Source organism: Neofelis nebulosa, chromosome 8, assembly GCF_028018385.1.
Source record: "Neofelis nebulosa isolate mNeoNeb1 chromosome 8, mNeoNeb1.pri, whole genome shotgun sequence".
In the NCBI taxonomy this organism is placed as follows: domain Eukaryota; kingdom Metazoa; phylum Chordata; class Mammalia; order Carnivora; family Felidae; genus Neofelis; species Neofelis nebulosa.
The window spans coordinates 47,116,509-47,133,588 of record NC_080789.1 but is presented as its reverse complement, the minus strand read 5'-3'; the positions used below and the strand labels follow the sequence as shown (position 1 = coordinate 47,133,588).

The 17,080-nt window shown below is 38.0% G+C and overlaps 1 protein-coding gene across 4 annotated transcripts in view; it reads right to left on the bottom strand.

The window, feature by feature from the left end:
* PTPRB (protein tyrosine phosphatase receptor type B) overlaps positions 1-17,080 on the bottom strand; it is a 118,391-nt gene that overhangs the window by 53,665 nt on the left and 47,646 nt on the right. For all 4 annotated transcript variants that reach the window (XM_058742044.1, XM_058742043.1, XM_058742045.1 and 1 more), the window contains 4 exons: positions 15,849-16,118; positions 13,272-13,532; positions 8,478-8,744; positions 4,155-4,418 (listed from right to left, as the gene is read on the bottom strand). In XM_058742044.1, the coding sequence (XP_058598027.1) occupies positions 4,155-4,418; positions 8,478-8,744; positions 13,272-13,532; positions 15,849-16,118 (1,062 nt within the window). The remainder of the gene's footprint in view (positions 1-4,154; positions 4,419-8,477; positions 8,745-13,271; positions 13,533-15,848; positions 16,119-17,080) is intronic.

Sequence of the window (17,080 nt, the reverse complement as noted above, 5' to 3'; positions counted from 1 at the left end):
CACAATCAGCCAAAATCAACAAGACAGCAACTCAGACGTGACTCTATGTTAAACTGATTTGTTGGGGGCAATGGCTTGCCTTGATTGACTCATTGCATCAAATCCAAGTTCATGCTGGTTTAAAGAGTCAAGCAGGTGCTTTGAATAAAGGGTCACTGTTTTTTTTTTTTTTGCATTTAAAAACAATCTTAGCAAAAGGCTTGCAGTATGAAGATCAGATGGATAGGAAACGTTCATGAGTTGACAGAGAGGGGAAGCAAGGGGTTAGTAGTTGGATGATACATCCTTTAACTCTGGTGATTTTTAGGCTCCAAGCTGATCAACATAAGACACTGACATAAGGCTGCTTCATAAATGGAAATCTACTTTTCACATCTCAGTCATTATTGTGATTTTATCACTATAATTAGGCTTTAAATCATTTGACGGTAGGGCATAGCTCTTTATATCCCCAACCAGGGCTTTCAGGGATAGCACTATGTAATGGAAATAGCGCTTGGAGCTAGGTTGAACTTGATTACTGGTTAACAATGTGACTTTCCCTCCTGGACTTTATCACCAAATGAGATGGGATTAGATCAATCTATGGACACTTTCAATGTTAGCATCCTGTAGCAATGTAAATCAGTGGTTCTTAACCTTTTTGAGGTCACAGAAACTTCGAAAATCACACACTCTCTCCTCAAAGAAATACACATACTTTTCCTATCTGCAACAATTTCATAGACAGTTTCAGGGGTTATGACATTCCTAACCTCTACCCACGGGGCACTAAAAACTAGCTAGAGCTAAGTGATTTCTGATTGTTAATTTATTGAACATTTATTGAGTGTCTATGAGCCTCCAGACCCTTTGCTAGGTAACAGGATGAAATCAATTGTCCTGATCCTCGTGCAAAAAATGAATTAAAAAAAAAAAAAATTTTTTTAACGTTTATTTATTTTTCAGACAGAGACACAGCATGAATGTGGGAGGGGCAGAGAGAGAGGGAAACACAGAATCTGAAGCAGGCTCCAGGCTCTGAGCCACCAGCCCAGAGCCTGACGCGGGGCTGGAACCCGCGGACCACGAGATCGTGACCTGAGCCGAAGTCGGATGCCTAACCGACTGAGCCACCCAGGCGCCCCAAAAATGAATTTTTTTTTCCATAGTTTTAGGTTTTTGTAAGGTCTTTGAGTCCAGAAGATGATTGGCTAATTCTTGTGTTCAGCAACAGCAATAAAATTATAAGTTCTTATATAAGCCAGGTTTTGAAAAAAAACACGCAAAAAAAGATATGGTTCCAGACATAAAGGCAATCACAGACGGAGAGATGCAAAACACTGCAATGAGTGCTAAATTTCTCCTAGAAAGAATTAATAAGAACTGAGAGGGACACATGGCACAGCATGATGGAGTTAAGTGGACAGAGGAGCAAGGGAGGAGAACCATTGTAACTTTAAGTAGTAATGCTCTCTGCGCTATTGGCAAGAAAAGTAAAATAAAGATATACCAGTGAAAACTTTTGTGAGAGGTCAATAGCAGATCCTAGCAAAGGCTAACGTGTCAAAAGTGATTTTGAAATTTTCGGTTTCAGTGAATGTGAATACACTTTGGTTTTGGAAACCTGACAAATTCATTTTTTTTTTACAGTATATTCTTCTAATTTCTTTTTTGTTATTATTTTTTTCCAGTTTTATTGAGAAATAACTGATATATATCACTGTATAAATTTAAGGCATATAACATGATGGTTTCATTTATAAATACTATGAAATGATTATCACAGTTGGTTCAGCTAACATCCAATATCTCCTACAGATACAATAAAAAGAAAAGAAAGAAGAAAAGAAAAAAGGAGAAAAATTTTCTCCTTATGATGAAAACTCTTATGATTTAATCTGTTAACAATTTTCCTATAGATCATACAGTAGTTATAGTCATTCATGGGGTACTTTACATCACTGGCACTTATTTACTTTATAACTGGAAGTTTGTACCTTTGGGCCATCTTCCTCTAATTCTCCCTTCCCCCACCGTCTGCCCCTGTTAAGCATAAGTCCGATCCCTTTTTCTCTGAGTTTGTTTTTGCTTTAGTTTTAGATTCTACATATAAGTTAGGTCATAGAGTATTTGTCTTTCTCTTTCTGACTTATTTCACTTAGCACAATGCTTTCAAGGTCCATCCATGTTGCTGCAAATGGTAGGATTTCTTCATTTTTATGGCTGAAAACTATTCCATTGTATAGATATACCACAACTTCTTTATCCATTCATCCATTGATGGACACTTAGATTGTTTCCATGTTTTGGCTACTGTATATAATGCTGCTACGAACACAAGGGTGCAGATACCTTTTTGAGCTAGTGATTTTGTTTCCTTTGGATATATTCCCCCAAGAGGAATGGTTGGATCATGTGGTCGTTCTTAAATTTTGAGGATCTTCCATACTGTTTTCCATTGTAGCTGTATCAATTTATACTCCCAACAGTGCACAAGGGATCCCTTTTCTCCATGTCCATGACTGCATTTATCTATTGTTTTTTGATGATGGCCAGAGGTAATATTGCATTGTGGCTTTAATTTGCATCTCCCTGGTGACTAGTGATGTTGACCATCTTTTCATATATATGTTGAACTTTGTATATCTTTCTTGGAGAAATGACTGTTCAGGTCCTTTGCCCATTTTTAAATAGAGTTATTTACTTTTTTGCCATTGAGTTGTATAAGTTATTTCTATTCTGAATATTAATGATGAATTTGATATTAACCCCTTATCAGATATGGTTTGCAAATATTCTTTTCCATTCCATAGGTTGTTTTTTCACTTTGTTGATGGCTTCTTTTGCTGTGCAGAATCTTTTAGTTTGATGTAGTCCCACCTGTTCATTTTTTATTTTGTTGCTTGTGCTTTTTATGTCATATGCAAAAACTCACCACCAAGACCCATGTCAAAAAGCTTTCTTCTTATGTTTTCTTCTAGGAATTTTATATTTTAAGGTTTTACATTTAAGTCTTTCATACATTTTGAGTTAATTTTTGTCAGTGGTGTAAGATATGGGTCCAGTTTCATTCTTTTACACGTGCATATCCAATTATCTCTGTATGTTTATTAAAGAGACTGTCTTTTCTACATTGAATATTCTTGACTCTCTTGCCAAAAACCCCTGACATTTTTAAATTAAACAAGTTCTTAAAATTTTTTAATGTTTGTTTTTATTTTTGGGGGGGGGGCAAGCAGGGGAGGGGCAGAGAGAGAAGGAGACACAGAATCCGAAGTGGGCTCTACTGAGCTGTCAGCAAAGAGCCTGACACTGGGCTTGAATTCACAAACCAAGACGTCATGACCTGAGCTGAAGTTGGACACTTAACCAACTGAGCCATCCCGGTGTTCCAAAACCCTGGCATTTTTAAATGCAAATATCAACCCATAGCTTAGCAGGAAAGATCTGACAAAATATTAATGTCAAACTTAAGCAGAAATCTCAGATGTAACCCCGCCAAAAGCATAAGTACGTTGGGAAAATGGTAGCTGTCTAAATTTAGTTCTTTCCATCACATCGAAGACCTGGCATTCATTGCTTTTGCTAAGATTGTGCTCCTGGTCCCAAGACTATGAAAGTTCACATCTTCACCTTGTGTGAAAAAGAGTGAACAGTAGACTTTGACCAAATAGGCATCTCAGAAAGGATTTCAGGACAGATAACTTTGTAGGCTCTGGAGCCATTCAGAACTGGGGTTAAATACAGAAAGGCACTGGCTGTTTCACAAGTTAAACAGTGGAGCAAGTAGGTTATTTAACCTTTCTGAAGCTTGATTTCCTGATCTGTAAAGTGGGAATACTAACAACGACCTCAATCAGGAATTTTCAAGAATTAAGTTAGTTAACATAGACAGTGTCTAGCAACCGAAAAGTACTCCCAGAAAACACTTGTTACTATATTTGCATATAATATGAATTCTAGCCACAAATGTAGTGTTCATCTTACTTTAAAGGAAACATCTGCTCACATAAGGAATTTCCAGGCTCAGAATTTGAAGACTCTGTCACAATTCTGTGATCTCAAAAAGCCCTTAATCCGATCATTACAGAACGGTTGCAGATCTGATGCCCTGAGCCACACATAGCCAGGCAGTTCTCACAGAGCCTGGATCTCCGTATATATAGCCTTACCTGTTCGCTCCTGGCTGAAGGAATGGTTTTCATACTTGCCACTCCTTGTAGTTATGGTCACATTGTAGAGGCGGCCTGGAGTAAGGGAGCTGAAGGAACATTCGCTGATAGACTTGGCAATGATGAGGGACTGAATTACCCTGCTGCCATGAGAGAGGGTCACCACATAGTTATCTACATCTCCGGGAGCCGGCAGCCAGGAGATGCTCAGGTAGTCGTTCCGACCAGAATTGTTCACCGTCACTCCACTCACACTGGATGGGACTGGGGTTTAAAAAGTGGGGGAGAAAATTTAAAAAGAAAGCACAGTCAAAAGTCTGGAGTCATCTACGACGGCCAGCAAAATACAGTGTGGACTCAGGAGATCTCAACTGATTACCTAAGAGGTCAAAGATGTGTGGGCATTTCACTTTAGCTTCTGGAAGCTGAGTGTTCTTATATCAGCAAGGCTAGCCCAAATAAAAATGCAAGGAGGTCTTTTGGGTGCCTTATAAATATATGGATGCCGCTACTGTATTTTTATGGTGTTGTTTGTAAGGTATTTTAAGTGGAGGCATTTTTAGGTGAATATGTCAGGAGGTTCCCTCTGTAGGAAAAGGAAAAAACATTAAAAATCCAAATTGCTGAATCCAATCAGCTCAAACCAAACCCATCAATAAGCAAAGATGTTTGAAGGGAAAGGTGAACGTTGCCATAACTTTTCTAAAGAGCTTAGACTTTGGGATAGTTTTGATTTTCTTGTGATGAAATTATTTATTCCTGGGGAGTCTAATAACTAACACGACCAAAGGGGTTGCATCTTCCCTTTGTAAAGCATTTCCTGCCCTCTAGTGGCAAGAAATAAACCTAAAAGCGCATCCTGAAAGCAACAAATCAGGAGGTTGACCCAACTGTGGGCAGAAAAGCTATTGTGGTGATAACGGCCATCATCATTTGCCTATTTTAATTGGGGCTTAATGCTGCAAACATTTATTGAGGACCTACTATTTGCCACATACACAAAAATGGAAAAGATGTGGATGCCTTCAAGGAGCTTCTTGGCTAGAAACAGTATGCAAATTAATCATTGTGATATCGAGTGGTAATTGTACCTGTATCAGAAATAAGTGTACAGTAAATAGTATTGCCAGTAGTGAATATCAGAATAAAATCCTGTAGTGTATACAAACTGCACTACTGTTTTCATCATTGGTTCACTACTTTAGCTAAACATTTTCATATAATTGTCACTAGCAGTACATCATGTACAATGGACAGGGTCCAGCTAAATGACCTCTGAGAATCCTTCTAATCTAATATGCTCTGACTTTGTGACTTAAGCCCCAAAATTGTCTTTACACGTGCAAGCACTTGTCCATCACCAAAAATTATAAATAGCACTGTATCGAACAACTTTGCTAATGCTGTTCCATGTATATGAACATTTCCTGTACATAAAGTTGAACTTTTTAGCCACATTTATATATTGATGTCTTCCTCCCTCCCTGCATCCCTCCCTCCCTCCCTTCCTTCATCCCTCCTTCCTTCCCCTCTTTCTTAACCTTAATGTAGCAATCTGTACATCCCCTGGTTGCTTTCAAAGAATTATGCTTGTTTTTTAAAACTGCTAGAAATATTTGCAAGTACTGGCATTTTATTAGAAAAGATACAATTATCAGATGTCTTGTCAAAAATATAAATTCATGTTTATGAAAAACAGATATGAAATTTGTTTTTCCTTTAGAAAAAGAATTTTCTCAGGTTAGAATTAGATTTGTTAAGCATATCCGATATCTTGCATTTTAAATATTGTTTTTAAGATTTTTTTTAAGTTTATTTAGTTATTTTGAGAGACAGCAAGTGTGAGCAGGACAGGGACAGAAAGAGAGGGAGAGAAAGAATCAGAAGCAGGCTGCATGCACTGTCAGCACGGAGCCCAACGTGGGGCTCGATCTCACGAACTATGAGATCGTGACTTGAGCTGAAATCAATGGTCTGCCGCTTAACTGACTAAGCCACTCAGGCGCCCCTGAATTTTAAATATTTTGCCACCTTATCTAGGCTGAAGGTTTGTTTATGTGTTTCAACTCTGTGGAAATATAAGTGAAAGAGACAACCTTTCAAAACCTTTCAATTATTTCAGCACTGACAGATCTTTCAGCAATTTGAGTAGATGGTAATGACTATCCAGGCTTTAGCCACTGAATTTTTTATAATCTACTGTATACAAAATTTACTAATCTAGGAAAATTTCAAAATCTCTAGTCATTGTGTTTCTATAGTGGTATCCCATATTCCCCCTTTCCCATGATAACGTCTGCACTCTTAATGTGTTTGAATAAAATAATTCATGCTTATATTTATTCACATTTTGCCCTTTCCTCAAAGCATTGTGATCATTCTTCACAGAATTTTTTTGTCTTGGTTTTGCATACTTCTGTTAAATACAGTGGGTCAAATACTGATATCTCTGCTACAATTGAAATTTAGGCATAAAAACAACTATAGGCCCCACTTATTCCAAGTGGTATAAGGCACCAAACTGTTTTAGTATATCACAGTAAGTCAGAAAGCCCTTAAGGTATTTTAAAATGGGAATTAACTTATGTGGCAGAATCTGACTAGTTGTGCTTCTCTTTCCTCTTGGACACAGAACTAGAAGATATTTCCCAGCCTTCCCCGCATGACATGTAGCCATATAGTTGTGTTCCCACCAGTGGAATGTGGGGGGAAGTGATGTATCTACTTCCAGGTCCGATCATCTTCCCCTGCCTGGAACCTCTATTCTCTGGAGAAATGGACAGAGTTCTGAGGACCTAGAGGAAGGAAGAGCCACAGATGGTAGGAGCCTGGATCCCTGAACTACTGCTTGGGAAAGAACCAACCAATAGAGCTATCTAATCAGGAACCCCCACATTGCACAGTTGTGTAAGCAGGAAATAAGTCAGTCTGATCTGACTAACATGACTGCAACTCGCTGGGAAATGGGTGCAGCCTCTCCTCAACCCTTACCTCAGCTTTCTTAATTCTCCTTCCCTCCTCCAGTAGGGGTAAATTGGCGTATATTACTAGGGATGGATTAGAAAATGGAGGTTTTGAGACATAAGTTAATTGCAGAGCTACAACCAGACTCTAGGCCTCCTGATTCCCAAGCTAAGTTTTTCAGTCCCCTACCCCCAATTATGCTACACCAATGGTTGGTGCCAAGAAGTACTGAAAGAGGAGAAAGAAGGTATCAGGAAGAAGAACGTGGGTAGTAACAACGTCAGCTACCACAGAAGGAGAAAATGAGAGAAACGGTACGTATCAGTGAATTTCTTCCAAAATGAGGAAATACCTTTTCAATGACTTAGTTGCTTTTCTGGGAGAGGTAATGAAATTAATGTTCTTTGGGTTCATTAAGTAGATGAGATTCATGATTTTTAGAAAAGGGACCTATCGATGATGCCTACAGCTGATACTCAGATGGAGGCATCAGAAATCTAGAAGAAGCAGCCTGAAATCCAACTTATGATCATATAAAATTAAGTAGGTAAAGTCACTGACCTGATTCTGAGTTCATTAGTAATTATCAAAGCTTCTACTGAATGCATTTAATTTTTTTTCTTTCTAAGAATCAGGAACATAAGTTGTATATTGTCTATTTATATTCTTTCTTGGTATTGTGCAGAAAATTGTATCTCCTTCTTTGGTGCCAACCCTGTCTGACGCACATGACCACATAGCTCTTTGCCCTATTTGACTGTGATCTCTTCAAGGTCAGGGAACATTGTTTAGTATTAATAGTATTAATATAGTATTAAGCACTTGTTTAATGCTGCTTATGAAAATATATGTGATTTGGGAATTTTGTTAACTCAACTTTGAACCACAGACATTAGAGATCATTTCCTTTCTATGTCTTGAAAGAATATGAAAGGGAGTGGAATTTCCTTTTTTAAAAGAAATCTCATTACTTGTCTTCATCTTAACTGGGCCATGAACATTAAGGAAATCATCAACTGAATGTGGGGATAAGCCTCGGCATCAAATGACTATTATGTTGCCGCAAAGGTTTTTATGACACATTTATGGGAGATTTTAGAAAATTCAGAATTCATTCTCATTTACCCTCACCCACCCTGCAATTTCCATTCCTAGAAGAGTAACATGAGTTACTAAGAGTAACTCCTAAGAGTTCTAAGAGTTACTAAGGAGTTGTAAGAGTTACTCCTAGAAGAGTAACCACCTTCCGGATGGTTGGTATTGAAACTTGGCTTTTGGGAGAGTCAAAAATGGATCTGTTTTCAGGATGTTTAAAAAAATCCTAGAATATACTCTTGAGCTGCCATGGGCTCCTCTTACCTGTCCTTCCCTCCACCACCACTTGTCGGGATGAGATTCCTCCGCTTACTGTTGTTACAACCACAGAGTAGAGACTGCCTGATTTGAGGGAGTGGAAGCTGTATCTGCTGGTCTCACTGGAGACACTTTCGTTTTTGATGACCACGTTTTCATGGATCAGTAAGACTTGGTAGAACTCTATGTCTCCCAGTGCCTGGGTCCAGTTAGTAAACAGACTGCTGGTTGTCCCTTGGTTGGCCACATACAAGCCAGTCACTTGGGCAGGCACTAAACCACAGTAGAGAAGAAGAAAAAAAAGAAAAGCAAAACAGATGACATTTAATCACCCTAAGGAAGTGTAACAAAGTGAGTCAAAAATGGAGACAGTCTTGAAGATGCTAAAAATATATCTACATTTTTTTTTGCTATAGACTCTCAGCTCTATTTCCTGTGGCATATGGCAAACTACTCCCATACAGAAGCTGTTTATATGGAAAATCAAAATTACCTCAGATCCAAGGATGAGATGAAGCATACCTATTAAGTAGTTCCGATTTTACATGTTCAGTAATGAAAGAATTTTATTTTTGAATATTGCCTACTTTATGTGATTTCATCTGTCCTTACCTCATGAGAACTGAGTGCTACATTAGCTACCTGAGCTGATGGTTGTTATGGGGTGGTAGTGGGAAATCCCTTCAACCTGATGATTAGGTTGTAGTTTAAAACCGGTTAATTCCTTACTGGCGCATTCTCAAGAGGACCATTATTACTCTACGTGAAAATGCTACAATAGTATAAATTATATTATCTTATAATACTGGCAATTGACAATGATAACCATAACTAGTAGTGGGAACTATTAGTTCCTGCTTTGTGCCAGTTATGGCCTCTGTAGTTTTTAGAAATCATATTATTTGATACTCATTCAAAACTCTACATTTGATTTCATTTGATTCTCTTTACTGATGAGGAAACCAAAGACAATTAAATATAAGTAACTTAGCCTATTATCACAGTGCTAATGAAGAGTCATCCTGGAATCCAAAGCCTGATCTATCTAACCTGTGAGCCTGTGCCCTTCTCCTATTAACAACTATTGTGATTTCTAACCTACCCATTAAAAAATCTCTTACACAGATCTTAAAGCTGACTCTTGATCAACGTATTTGACTTTCTTTGTGCCTCTTCCCTGAATTTTGGTAATCAAAAGGATTGGAATCGTGGCACAACCCTTCTTAGAATTTGTTAACTCTTGGATTAAGATACAAATATATTCATTAAAAAATATTATTGTAGTTGGGTTGGAAGATTCAATTCTCATTTTAAATTTCATATGGAAAGCAAAGGAACTAATATGCCAAATAATTTTGAAAAAGAAGAACAAAGTTGGAGGAGTAACATCGTCTGATTTCAAGACTTACTAGAAAGCTTCAGTAATGAAGGCAGTGTGATACTGGCAAAAAGACAGAAGCATAGATCAATGCAACAGAATTGAGAGTCCAGAAATAGACCAACACATATATAGTCAATTGATTTTTTTACAGAGATGTGAAGGCAATTCAGTGGAGGAAGAAGGGTCTTTTCAACAAATAGGACTGGAATTATTAGATATCCACATGCAGAGACAAAATTTTGGCCCAGATCTCACACACATATAAAAATGAACTCAGGATGGATTATGCACTTCAATTAAAAATGTAAAACTATAAAAACCCTAGGTGAAAATCTTTGTGACCCTGTACAAGGCAAGGATTTTTTAACATGACACCAAAAGTATGGTCCATGAAATAAAAAAACTGATAAATTGGATACCAAAATTAAAAACTTACATTCTGTAAAATACACTAATACATTAATGAAAAGACAAGCCACAGACTGAGAGAAACCACTTCAATACACATTTATGACAAAAGGACTAATATCTGAATATATAAAGAATTCTCAAAATTAAGTGATAAAAAACAAACAACCCCATCAAAAAATGGACAAATATTTGGAAACATGTTCTTCCCCAAAGAAGATACATGAATGGTAAATAGGCATATGGAAAGATGCTCAAAACCATTAGGCATTAGAGAAAGGCAAGTTAAAACTGCATGATATACCTCTACACACTTATTGGAATGGCTAAAAAAAAACCAAAAAACCAAAAAAACACAAAACTTGCAAAACCAAGTGCTATTGAGATCATGGAGGAACTGGAAATCTCACATATTGTTGGTGGGGATGTAAAATTTTACAACTGTTTTGGAAAACAGTTTGGTAGTTTCTTCCAAAGTTAAACAATACACTTACCATAGGGTCCAGTAATGTGAATGTTGAGAATGATGGAAATGATCTTAAGACTCACAAAATGCCTTGGACTTCCAATTCTGGCAATATAGTGGGCTACATACTGTGAAAATCCCCCCCAGTAAATACAACTATGTGTGTTGGATAAAATATAAATATATAAATGTATGAGTGCATTGTCAAGAATGTAAGGAACTCTCAGAGACCTAAAAGTGATAGAAAGGTAATTGGTTCACCGAAGCATACTTTCATTTTGGTGGCATTTTTCAAACATAAATTGAAGCTTTGATTTACGGATTTGCACGATCTATAGGATAGGAGGTAAAGTGTAGGACTTTTCCAAACTGAGGAACCTCATAGGTGACCCTGCATAACACTGGGTCCTGAAAGGTTACATTCTAAGTGTAAGTGAAATAAATATTCCCTCTCTGCTCTCAGCCTCCTTGGCACTGGATGGAGAAGAAAACCATTTCTGCCGAGCATTCATAACCTCAAGATGGTTTCAGTGAGTTTTCAACCCAGGTTCATTAATACCGGGTGCTCAAAAACCTCAAGTTGAAAATTCAGATTAAAATAGGTCTGGGTTGATAGCCACCCGTGCACCTCAAAGGATCAAATGAAAATAAAACTCTAAAACCCATCTTCAAACAAGGCCTCAAAGGATTCTCATAAGGTTTCCAAGGTGAATTTAAGGACTCACAAACATTTCAGGAAGTAAAGCACCATGAGCAAAAGGCAGCAAACCCAAAAGACAACAGGATTGAACCCCTTAAGATTTCACCTATTATAATTATCAGACACAGAAGAAAGTAAAATAAAAATGGTTTATTTACTTATAACAACAAATGTGGATAATGGAAATATGACAAAAGAGCAAACGAGCACAAAAAAGATATGGAAAGAGAACTAAAGAGAATGTTTCAAAGTGAAGAACATACCAATTAAAATTTAAAATTCAGTGGATAAAGTTGAAAAAGATGAGACAGAACTAAAGAAACAATTCATGAACTAAAAACAAAGGGCTGGAAATTATCCAGATTATAGCCAAGAGGGCAAGTATATGGAAAACATGAAAAAAAAAAAATATATATATATATACACATATATATATGTATGAAAAACATGAAAAAAAAATATACATGTATATGTATATATATTCTAGAATACCAGAGGGAGAACAGAGGCAGTATCAGAGAGTTAATGGCTGAGAATTTCCAGGCATGAGGAAAGATACTAACCTACAAGTACACAAATTGTAATGATCTCAAGCAAGATACACAAATAGTAGTCTGTATCTAGGTTATTACTGTAAACAACAGAACACCAAAGGCAAAGAGTAAATCTTAAAAGCAGTCATAGTAAATAGATTACCCAGAGAGAGAGAAAAAAAAAATTAGACTGACACCTGACTTTTCTACAGCAAGGATAAATGCCAGAAAGACTACAATAATATCTTCAATGTGCTGAGAGAAACTAGCTTTCAACACACAATTGCAACCTAGGGAAAATATCTTTCAAGATTGAGAGCTATGTTAAGACATATGCAGAAAAACAAAAGTTTGGAGAGTTAGTCCCTAAAACTCTAACTAAGGACATGTGAAGAAAGTTTTCCAAAATGAAGGAAAGTAAGCCCAGACAGAACTTGTGACATACAGGAAGGAAAGATGAGAAGGTAAGTGGTAATTGTTTAGAAGCAGGCTCCAGGCTCCGAGCTGTCAACACAGAGCCTGACATGGGGCTCGAACCCACAAACAGCGAGATCATGACTTGAGCCGAAGTCAGACGCTTAACAGACTCAACCACCCAGGCACCCCTTCATGTTCCTTTCTAACACCAATTCCTTTACTTGTGCTCTAAATCCCAGTATCTCTTGCTTATTCAAATAATAACTGCAGCAACTCCTTCCTTACATCATCACCACTCCTTTCTCTTCTAGAACATTTCTGTCTACATAAAACATGGTATCTCTTCTATTCTTGAAAAAAAAAAATCCTTCTTTCAAACATATTTCCTCTTTCTGATGCTGCCCTATTTCTCTGCCTCTCCTTTGCAGCAAAACTCCTTGGAAGAGTTGTTCTCTGCTCTGTTTCAATTTCAAAATAAACCCGGGGCGCCTGGGTGGCTTAGTCAGTTGAGTGTCTGACTTCGGCTCAGGTCATGATCTCGCGGTCTGTGAGTTTGAGCCCCGCGTCGGGCTCTGTGCTGACAGCTCAGAGCCTGGAGCCTGCTTCGGATTCTGTGTCTCCCTCTCTCTCTGTCCCTCCCCCGCTCATGCTCTGTCTCTCATTGTCTGTCAAAAATAAATAAACATTAAGAAAAATTTAAAGAAATAAACAAACAAAATAAACCCAAAGTAAAACAAACAAACGAACACTAAGAGTTGAAATTAATATAATAAAAAACAAACAATAGAAAAAATTCATAAAACAATGGCCAGTACATAATAGGCACTTAATGAACACTTGTGAACTGAATGTTAAACAATTTAGCACACGGTAAAACTTTTATAGAGAATATTACCTGTTCTTCCTTTAGTCGAAGATGAATTTTTTAAGTCTCCACTAATACTGGTGACTGTAGCTATGTATTTTCGTCCAGGCACCAGGTCAGTAAAAGTGAATTCTTTGGCATCTTTGGGGAGTGACTTGTGGATGAGTAAGAGGTCTCTGTCAGCTAGTGAAATGATGTATTTCTCCCATTCTGCTATGGGCGTCTGCCACATGACACCCAGTGAGGTTTCGTTGGCATGTTTGACACGAAGCTGGAGGACAGCCAGGGGCGCTGAGGAAAAGGCAACGAGACTGTGTCAATGTTTTGATTCTGAAACACTAGAAGGAGGGGTGCCTGGTGGCTCAGTCAGTTGAGCGTTGGACTTTAGCTCAGGTCACGATCTCACAGTTTGTGGGTTTGAGCCCTGCATCAGGCTTTGCACTGGGAGCCTTATTTGGATTCTCTGTCTCCCTCTCCCTCACTAATGCTCACTCTCTGTCTCTCAAAAATAAACATTAAAAGAAGAAGAAGAAGAAGAAGAAGAAGAAGAAGAAGAAGAAGAAAAAGAAGAAGGAGGAGGAGGAGGAGAGGAGGAGGAAGAAAAGAAACAGTAGAGTATTTCCAAAGAGCTGTTCCCTTCGAACTATAGGAGTGTTCCAGTTCAGCATTTCTTTTCTGAATGTGTATGAGCTCTCAGGGAAAGAAGAAGAAGAAAAAAAAAAAGCTAATCCTTGTTCTTGTTGTTGTTGTTTAAGATTTTATTTTTAAGTAATCTCTACACCCAATGTGGGGTCAAACTCACAACCCTGAGATCAAGAATTGCATGCTTGGGGCGCCTGGGTGGCACAGTCGGTTAAGCATCCGACTTCAGCCAGGTCACGATCTCGCGGTCCGTGAGTTCGAGCCCCGCATCGGGCTCTGTGCTTACAGCTCAGAGCCTGGAGCCTGTTTCAGATTCTGTGTCCTCCTCTCTCTCTGCCCCTCCCTCGTTCATGCTCTGTCTCTCTCTGTCCCAAAAATAAATAAAAAACGTTGAAAAAAAAAATAATTGCATGCTTTTCCCACTGAGCCAGCAGGCACTCCAAAATTTGTTTATATAACGTATCCAGAAAGGAGGATTCAAAAGAATACTATTGGAAGGTGCTTTTCTGGATCATTTATTTTTGACCACATATTACCTTGAGTATTTATTTCTTCACATGAACCCTATGACACAAAAATATTTAATTCAATCTTGTCATCCACAAACCCACAGAAAAAGGTCCATGTTTGAGTATTTAGGTGAAGTTAGGAGTATTTTTTACTCCGTTAGGTTGGAAAGACAAAGTGCTTCTTCCCTTCATTTCTGAGAAGGGGCCATTGATGTACCCATGAAAGAAAGAGTAATAATAGTACCTGATTAAGGGCTCCCATTATCCAAAGAATTGAAATTGTTTTTATTTCTTTAAAAAGTTTTATTATTACAATTTCTAGGATACATCGTTAAGAATCAAGTACTGGTCCCACAAAACAACAGGGAAACAAAATTATGGAAGAACCATATTGATTTTTACATCAAAGAAATTTTCTATAATTCCATTCTAATTGAGTCCCTAAATCTGTATCTTCCTTCTTTAATACACTGAAACGAATTGGGTTGTTACAGCAAAGCCTACTTCGACTTACCTTATTCACCCAGAGGTACAGTTTAAGAAAATTTTCCTGATAATTATGACAGTATGCTGAGAGGCCTTATTGTTTCACAGTATTCCAAGTTATTTTAGGTGAATGAGGTAAAATATTGGAGAGGACATAGACACTTGTTCTGTGAAATGCTAAAAGGAGCTTGGTTTAAGCTTATATAGGTCTTTGATCATTATTTAAGGGATATTAATATCTAGAAAATGAAGATATTACTGGAAGACCCCCGTTGGCAAGCTAAGGAGGTGTCTTGGTCCTTTTCTTTGACATTCTTCTAAGAAGAACATTGAATCAATGCAGTTATTTATTTATCATCAGGCAAGACTAAGAGAGAAGATATTCAAATTTCATATCAAGTATGGACATTCCATATCATAGAAATGTTAAGCTTGGAAGGGCAATTCTCTTATTTGAAAGTTGAGGAAACACACTCAGAGGGGTTGTGACTTGCCCAAGGTGTTACAGTATAGTGGTGACAGCCAGAATACCAAAACCCATGTCTCGGGATTTTCCTTCTCCTCTACCCTAAAATCCAAATATATCCCTCTTCACGTTAATAGAGCCTTTCCTTGATACATGAAATTAGTCAACATTAGGTCAAGGCAAATTAGGTCAAGTAGAAAAATTGTCAGCTGTCCTCTTTTGTGGGAAGGATTCTCAGATTGTTTTCTTCCTATTCTTTTGGTGTTTAAAATGGCTTTCTTTTTATAGAATAATGGACTTCCTACTGGAAGCAATTTTTAATGTTCTAATTTGACAATATTAAACATTACCAAACCTAATTCAGTCTATAATCAGTCTATAATATCTCAAATTTAGGGAACACGGGGAGGCGGAGAAGGGATGATATTGACCACTATCTGTGTTACTTGGGAGAGGGACCAAATTAAGGTTCCAACAGTCATTACCACGTTGGTATTTGCTTACCTGTCCTGCCATAGCAACGCTTAGAATTCTTCAGATTTCCACTCTCAACAGTGACTTCTACCTCATACTGTCTTCCTGGTATGAGCCCCAAGTCATCTATGACATAGTGTGTTTCCTCCTTTCCCACTGTGATGTTGAGCAGCACCACAGAATCATTGAAGAGCAGGATACGATACTGCTCCCAGTCTCCAGCAGGGGGCGACCAGCTCACTAGTAGGGACCTTATCGAACCATTGCTGTTTGCTTCCAGGTTCCCAACTTTCTCTGGAACTAAACGGTGAAATGATGTCAAAAAGGAGATTCTAAAAACCAAAAGTAAGGATACTCATTCACTTTTCATGGGAAAAAGTAGATAAGAGACCTGATTGCTGCAATTCAAAATATTTCTATCCCCTTCTAATGTTCGTGGATTGCAAACGAGCATTCTTTCCTAATTTTGGAGGCATTTGACACTCAAGAAACGAACGCTAAAATCATCTTATACTGGTAATATACCAGTAATGCAATTTTCTGTCACACTGTTAATAACCTAGATATAGGAGCGCTGTGTTTTCTTGATTGCACGCCATCCCTAGGGACAATATTGATGTTGCTTCTAATGATGTTGACATTGATGGATGTGGTTGGTGTCTTTTGGAAGAGACACTGCATGTTGTGGTCATGAAACATTCTTTTCCAAAAACAAGATTAATCTTCTTGCAATATAGCTCTGGTCTAATTATTCCTTTGCTTAAAAACATGTAAGGTCTCTCCATTAATTACAGAATAAAACACCAAGTCCTGGGTGTGGCATTCATAGCTTTCCAAGATCAGACCCCATAACCTCTGACCACTCTCTGGAGCCACCCTCCCTGCTTCCCCACTCTCCCAAATGCTGGCCTCCAATTGCATGTTCTGGAGACCTGTTAGTATCCTGGGCTCTTCTGCCTTCCTGCCTTTGCTTATGTTATTCCTTCAACCTCAAATGCCCTTCCCTCTTTTCCCTCTTCACATTTTTTAGGTCCCAGTTAAAAACCATTTCCTCTGAGAAGTCTTTACTGCTCTTCTGAACAAGAATTTTGTTCTCTTGTTTTTCTGACCATAAGGCCCTTAGTTGGAATCTCTAACAGCACAGAGAACGGACTCTTGACTTAAACACTCCGGTTTAAATTCTAACCCCACCATTTAATCTATCTGAATTATCTGTAAAATGATAGTAACAGAACCTCTCTCATGGTTTTGTAGGGAGAACT